The following is a 7,064-nucleotide window of genomic DNA, read 5'->3' on the forward strand; positions in this document are numbered from 1 at the left end:
CTTGCCAAGCGGAAAAAAACCCCGTGTTGAAGTGCTTTAAATTTCAATAGATCCTTTTCCTCTCAAAATCACAACCGTTCTCTTCGAGATCCCTAGCAAAACCCACAAACAAAAAAGAACAGTCAGGTTCCCCGCGGGACACCAAAAACCAACATAGTGAAGCCTCTTGCTTTTGGGGTTTTCCGGTCGATTCACAGAGGAAGAAAGGATGACAAGTACTCCGCTTAGAATGAGGCTAAAAAAAACCGGGACCTTTTACTCGTCGCCGAGGGCTGGCAAGCTACGGAGCCACTCATTGGATGGAATTGGCCTCTTCTTCGGGTGAGTGTTAGTGCCATTTTAGTTTGCAATTGCTGTTTTCAATATTTTTCTTTAATCTCAATCCAAAAAAAGATCATGCTGTACACTTTTTAACCTTATCTCTCTACCACCTGTTTTTAGTTATGCTTTCATATTGTCATTTAGTAATGACATGTGTCCACCGCGTAGTAATGCAGTCAGTGCGCGAAAGTATGTAAATAGCACCTGGGACACAAAGATACACTGTCTGGGACTATACTGGGACAGTAAGGAAACTTAACATACGAATGAAAATATTACGTTTATGGAAGGCCTATCATTTTAATTGTTAGGTGTTAAATATGTAACAATATGAGGTGGCACTGTCCGGCATAAAGTGTGTGTGTGTGTGTGTGTGTGTGTGTGTGTGTGTGTGTGTGTGTGTGTGTGTGTCTCACAGGGACTCTGCAACATGAGATTTTTGCATACTGATTTGTGTATTCTTAATAGTTATCTTCTATGTATGACACCTCATGCACTCAGTGTAGACGTCACCATTGTCTCATAAATTACTAAAGGCAGTGGTTAATCCTATTAGAGTTCACATCAGATTGGTAAACAGTAACTACAACAATGAAATATTTTCTGGTTTCTCTGTGTCTCCTGGAAACATTTCTACATGCCTTGGCTCAATGTGTCCCAGCCTCAGAGTTTCAGCTGGAAGGAGATTATCTGTTAGGTGGACTTTTTAATGTTCATCATGATAGTGACCCTGTTTATCATGACAGACCAGAAGCCATCGACTGCTCCAGGTGAGTCTTACAATAAATCTGAGTGAATACCTTCTGAAACTGATGAACACCTGGTGTACCAGTTTATATTGTAAAGAGTTTTGCTTCAAACTTAAGGTCAATGGATATAGCTAGTACCACATTTTCCCTAAAACCAACTTATTTATTGCATGATTATAAAACTTGAAGTCCTTGTCACATTAAAATCCACTATTAAATACTCATGTCTGTACAGACTTCACAAACAGTAATACTTGATCAGTGAAACTAATTCTCACACTTTCTCACTGTCCTTCCTCTGTCCACAGTAAACCCCTAGTCAATTCAAGTTATCGGAGGTTTCAGTTGATGAGATTCTCTGTAGAGGAAATCAATAACTCGACCAACCTCCTGCCAAATGTATCTCTCGGCTATGAGATATTTGACCAATGCTCAGATACACGAACTTTCCCAGGCATTTTCAACCTCATATCAGACGACTTGATCCAACCTGGGGGTGAACCACACAAGAATCGGTCCAAAATAATAGCAGTGGTCGGCGCTACTACAAGCACACAATCCCTGACTGTAGCACCACTCTTCATGATGAATCTCATTCCTATGGTTAAGTTGCAAACTATTGTATTTTAACATATTCTTACCAAATACATCAAGTGATAAGAACATTTTCATATAAATTCTGAAAAAAATAAATAAAACAGCTTTTAACTTTTGAGAATTTGTCATTGAAAAAATTGACAATTTCTCTATTATTCTTTTAACAGGTCAGTTATGGATCTGCAAGTTCTGTCTTTTCAAGAAAACAGAAATTTACCTCTTTCCTACGAACAGTGCCTCCTAATCAAGTCACCACAGAAGTGACTGTTAACATTCTTCAGCACTACAACTGGCGCTGGGTTGCTTTCCTTTACATTGATGATGATTTTGGCAGAGATGGACTGGAAATGTTCATAAAGAGAATTAAGGACACTGAGATCTGCCTGGCGTACACCAAAGGCCTCAATCAATATACAGATTACTCCCAAATATTCAAACAGATAGAGGCACAGAGGATAGGTATCATTATTGTCTTTGCTCCTGAATGGGCTGCTGAACCTCTCCTTGTGTCAGCAATACGACTAAATGTCACCAACAAAGTGTGGATAGCAGTGAATACATGGTCGTTAAACAAGAAGCTCCCCAAGGAGAAAGGAATCAAAAATATTGGAACTGTAATTGGGTTTTCTGAGTCAGAAGTGACAATACCTGGTTTCAGTGATTTTATTTATTCTTCCAGAAGCCTGACTCATTGTGAAAATGCAGAACTTTTTTTTTGTAATCAGGCGTGCAACTGCAGCAGCCCCAATGCAGAAGATGTCCTCGCTGCTGAGCCAACTTTTAACTTGTATGTTTATACTGCTGTATATGCCATTGCTCATGCCTTACACAACGCCTTGCAATGTGGATCTGGCAGATGTAATCGCAATATTACAGTGTACCCACACATAGTAAGTACACTAACAACTGAATAAAAAAAACAGTTAATTTATTCTCCCCATATGATTCTTGGATATTTATGTTTCTGAAAATTGACAAGTCTATTTGAAAGTGAACAATCATAACACAAAATACAAGTCTGTTTGTAATTATATATGAGAGTTGAAAAAAGTCTTTAAATCTTCAGAATACAATCCAAACTGATTTTGTACCTGTCAAACATTAGAGATCAGATATAGAAATTTCAGAGATAGTAGAGATACAATCTAATAAAAAACTCTAAAGGGAGCATCACACTGCAGTTCCTCCCTCCACAGGAATATTTCTAAAAACCTATTTAATCAACACCTCATAATATTCATTGTGAACACATGCAAGTAATCTGAACTTTGTGTACCCACATCAGGTTCTAGCAGAGCTGAAGAAGTCAAACTTCACAATTTTAAACCGGAGTATTCGGTTTGATGAGAATGGTGATCCCAACTACGGATCCTTTTCTATAGTTTTCTGGAACCAAAGTGGTGATGCAGAGGTGATCGGCTTTAATCAATTACACCCACCGTTCCATTTCTTCATCAACGACAGCAAAATCCAGTGGTACACACAGGGAGAAGTAAGTTGTTTTTTTCTACCAAGAGTTTATACGCTATGTGTTGATATTTTCATTTAGTATTAGCTGTGACAGGGGTAAAGACAATATCAGGAACATCAACAGATGGTTATTGTTCATGGTGTAATTCTAGGGATGTAATACTCAATGTTGATTACATATTACAAACAAAAAAAAATTAAAAAGCTGTATGGGCCTAAATACTGCTACATCTCTATCATTTGCCTCCACCCCTTACAGTATTCCCTTTCCTGCGCTTACATTTTTTACTTTTCTGCTAAATAATTGTCTTGTACAGGTGCCTACTTTACCGTGTTCCCCAGAATGTCGTACAGGATATGCAAAAAAGTATAATGGAATCCACAAATGCTGCTTTGATTGTGAAATGTGTCCAATTGGAACTTATGTCAACAGCACAGGTAAATTATTATACATCAGAGGAAGAAAATGAGTAAAAGCAGTGTTGTCATTTATTCTGGCATTGCTGGGAGCTAATTTCAGACTGTTAAGCTTTTTTATGGCTAAGAGGGTTTAACAGTCATTTCATGTTCATTGGACATAGTTATATAGGCAACCATGTTCACTCTGAACAATGCATACAACAAATAAACTAGAGCAATATATTCTGATTATTACAATTACCTCTAGGGTATATCACTGTAAACTGTAAACAAGTTTGACATGAAGTAAAAGCTCATTTTAGGAGAACATACAGTATCACAGATGAAATGTCTAACACTGCTTCCTAAACTGTTTGATCTCTCTTCACCCATGGAGGATTTTTTCAAAAGTAAACGTTTAACTTTATTGACAATCTATCCTTCTCTCCTGTAAAACAGAGGATCCCTACAAGTGCATCAACTGTAAGGAGACAGAATGGTCAGCAGCAGGAAGTACATCATGCAATCTGCGGGTGGTGGAGTACATCCCATTCACAGACAGTGGGGCTATACTGATCATGGTCGGGGCCTCGGCCTTGGTGGGCCTCACATTAGCCATGTCTGTTCTCTTTGCTATCAACTACAACACACCTGTTGTCAGATCTGCTGGGGGTCCAATGTGCTTCCTGATTTTAGGCTGCCTCAGCCTGTGTAGTCTTAGTATATTCTTTTACTTTGGTAAACCAACAATTTCCTTTTGTATCTTAAGATTCTTACCGTTTATCTTGTTCTACACTGTTTGTCTAGCATGTTTTGTTGTGCGCTCTTTTCAAATTGTTTGCATTTTCAAAATGGCCGCCAAGTTCCCCAAGCTCCACAGTTGGTGGATAAAATATCATGGACAATGGCTGGTCATCACTGTGGCATTTGTTACTCAGGCACTCTTTCTTCTTATTGGCTATACTTCTTCTCCCCCCAAGCCCTATGATGACATTTCTTGGTACCCAGACAAAATCATACTTGGTTGTGATATTAATCTCAAAGCATCCTCTGGTTCTGTGGGTTTACTCTTGTGTTTGTGCTCCCTTTGCTTTATTTTCTCCTACATAGGAAAAGACCTCCCAAAAAATTACAATGAGGCCAAAGCAATAACCTTCTGCCTGCTCCTGCTCATCCTCACCTGGATCATGTTTGCCACTGTATACATTCTGTACCGTGGCAAGTACATCCAAACTCTTAACGCTCTGGCAGTTCTCTCCAGTCTCTATTCCTTTCTGTTGTGGTATTTCTTCCCAAAATGTTTTATTATCATTTTTCAATCGTACAAAAACACGCAGGAGTACTTCCAAGGTCTCATTCAGAATTATACTAAAACAATCAGCCAGTAGCTTACACATTTCAAGTGTATACAGTGAGCTTATGCAGTGATTATTTTTTACTTAAAGCAAATCTTCCTGTTTGCCCTGTGTAATACTTTTTAATGAAATAATTGAAAATGTATTGTCAATAGACAGCAATAGTGAAAAAATGTTTTTAGATGTAGCCCTGAGTGCTTTCTAAAATAAATGATGTACACACTGACAGGAGTTACAATCTCTCCTGAATGTGAATTTAACATCATGCACTTAAAAGTGTATTTGAGATTCTGCATAAAAAAATAGATTTGGGAAGATTTATATTAAATGTGAAATTCAGTATATTAATATTAATATAGTGCTAATATATGCTACCACTGTATATTTATCTTTGAGATACTTTATATTTCTTTCTCCTAGAGAAAAACTGTTGTCTCCAGAAGGCAGGCTTCTAATTTCCTCCATAGAAAACAATGTATTAAAGTTTGTCCAATACTTTAATATATGACTAAACTAATGCCATTTCCACCAGCCTCAGCTTTACCCTGTGTTTAGTGCTGATTAGTGTATGTTACTGTAGCATGCTAACATGTTGAAATAAGACTGTTGTAATAAATTGTATCTTTGCACTTAACTACATCAAAGAAAATGTTGCTGACATGGATTAAAACTCATACAACAGTTAAGTTCAATGTACACAATGCTTTAAACATACACTTTAAAATCTTTTTGGGTTATGTTATTTAACAGCCTCAGGATATTCAGTGATTATCCACATAAAGATAACTCTGTAAAGCCCTGCACTGATTTAGATATTTACATGTACAGCAGTTATATAACAGTAGGACTGATTTAATAAAAACATGAAATAGAATGTGTGATTTCCTTATTCAAGTCTCAAAAGTATGTAAATAGCACCTGGGACACAAAGATACACTGTCTGGGACTATACTGGGACAGTAAGGAAACTTATACAAATGAAAATATTACGTTTATGCGTCATGGAATATATAGGCCTATCAATTTAATTGTTAAGTGTTAAAAATGTAACAATATGAGGTGGCACTGTCCGGCATAAAGTTGTGTGTGTGTGTGTGTGTGTGTGTGTGTGTGTGTGTGTGTGTGTGTGTGTGCGTGCGTGCGTGCATGCGTGCGTGCATGCGTGTGTGTGTTTTCTGAATGGGTTATGTCTTGGTACCTTGATTTTGAATCAGGAAGATATTGACCGTCCATCCAAATGTTTGTGTCCTCGTTGATGGTTTATTACTCCTTGGGACCACTTTCAGCACACAAGATGCAGATTATCAATACTAGAAAAAAGCAGAGATGAAATATATATAATTTCAGCATCAATTATTATTTGTTACAAACACATTTCTTCTATAAATTCAGGGATTCTTGGAAACTATGTCCTGAAAAAGCCTTGCAGAACGGTAATTTATTTTCACATCTGGTCTTTATTCCATAGAAGATGATCCCAAAAGACTTTAAACATAAAAATGTGTTTGACTCTTGTAAGCCTGGCTTGACAAATGTTCACTAGTTTCCGCAATTATAAAAATGGTGTCAACATTTCTAAATGTTCTACTATTTACAGTTTGTGTGAAACCTTGCCTGACTGCATGTGTTTATGCAAACTCTGTGTCCTCTTGTGTATTAACGCAGGAAGAGAGGAAAGGTTGTTGTTTTGCATCAGTCATGCAACTGGCATTTGCCTAGTCTATGAAAAGATAATCTATGGTTCAAATAAATGACCCGTTTTTTTCTAAAATTAGAGAACAGTAGTACTGAATAGTTTATCAGTTGTTTTTAGACAATGTGCTAACTGAAGATGAGAAAATAATAGATGTGAAAACACATTAAGATATTGTGTTTAGCCAACAACCTTCTGTTCATATAGTGCAATATAAAAATTAGAGATGACTCCACAACCCTCTGACAGCTTTTACCAAAACTAAACATCTAAACATTTACAAAAGTCATATGTTTTGAAGGGATATTTTATTTGACTGCATTTTATTGCACAGGTGTTTTCTTATGTCTGGCCTTTGCAGTGCATTTGTTTTATTTTGAATATCTGAATACCTCATGTAAAGCGTTAATTCCTTGTCTTTTTTATCTGCCAGAAAAACAAGCATTCATTCTGCTACTCCAACATATGGGATAAGTTGAT

At 37.0% G+C, this 7,064-nt stretch overlaps 1 protein-coding gene across 1 annotated transcript; it reads left to right on the plus strand.

Annotated features, from left to right (window-relative positions):
- The first annotated feature begins 874 nt into the window (after nt 1-874).
- LOC116040927 (taste receptor type 1 member 1-like) lies at nt 875-4,924 on the plus strand. Its single transcript, XM_031286662.2, has 6 exons — nt 875-1,091; nt 1,379-1,673; nt 1,835-2,557; nt 2,953-3,159; nt 3,455-3,575; nt 3,996-4,924. Exons 1-6 carry the CDS (start codon nt 913-915, stop codon nt 4,922-4,924), a joined length of 2,454 nt encoding a protein of 817 aa, XP_031142522.1. The 5' UTR covers nt 875-912.
- Nucleotides 4,925-7,064: the final 2,140 nt, after the last annotated feature.

This window comes from Sander lucioperca, chromosome 12 (genome assembly GCF_008315115.2).
Source record: "Sander lucioperca isolate FBNREF2018 chromosome 12, SLUC_FBN_1.2, whole genome shotgun sequence".
Classification (NCBI taxonomy): domain Eukaryota; kingdom Metazoa; phylum Chordata; class Actinopteri; order Perciformes; family Percidae; genus Sander; species Sander lucioperca.

Coding starts and splice junctions, on each gene's coding strand:
- LOC116040927 (XM_031286662.2), top strand. CDS start 913: ATGAAATATTTTCTGGTTTCTCTGTGTCTCCTGGAAACATTTCTACAT. Junction 1,674..1,834: donor TGATGAATCTCATTCCTATG/GTTAAGTTGCAA, acceptor TTCTTTTAACAG/GTCAGTTATGGATCTGCAAG. Junction 3,576..3,995: donor AACTTATGTCAACAGCACAG/GTAAATTATTAT, acceptor CCTGTAAAACAG/AGGATCCCTACAAGTGCATC.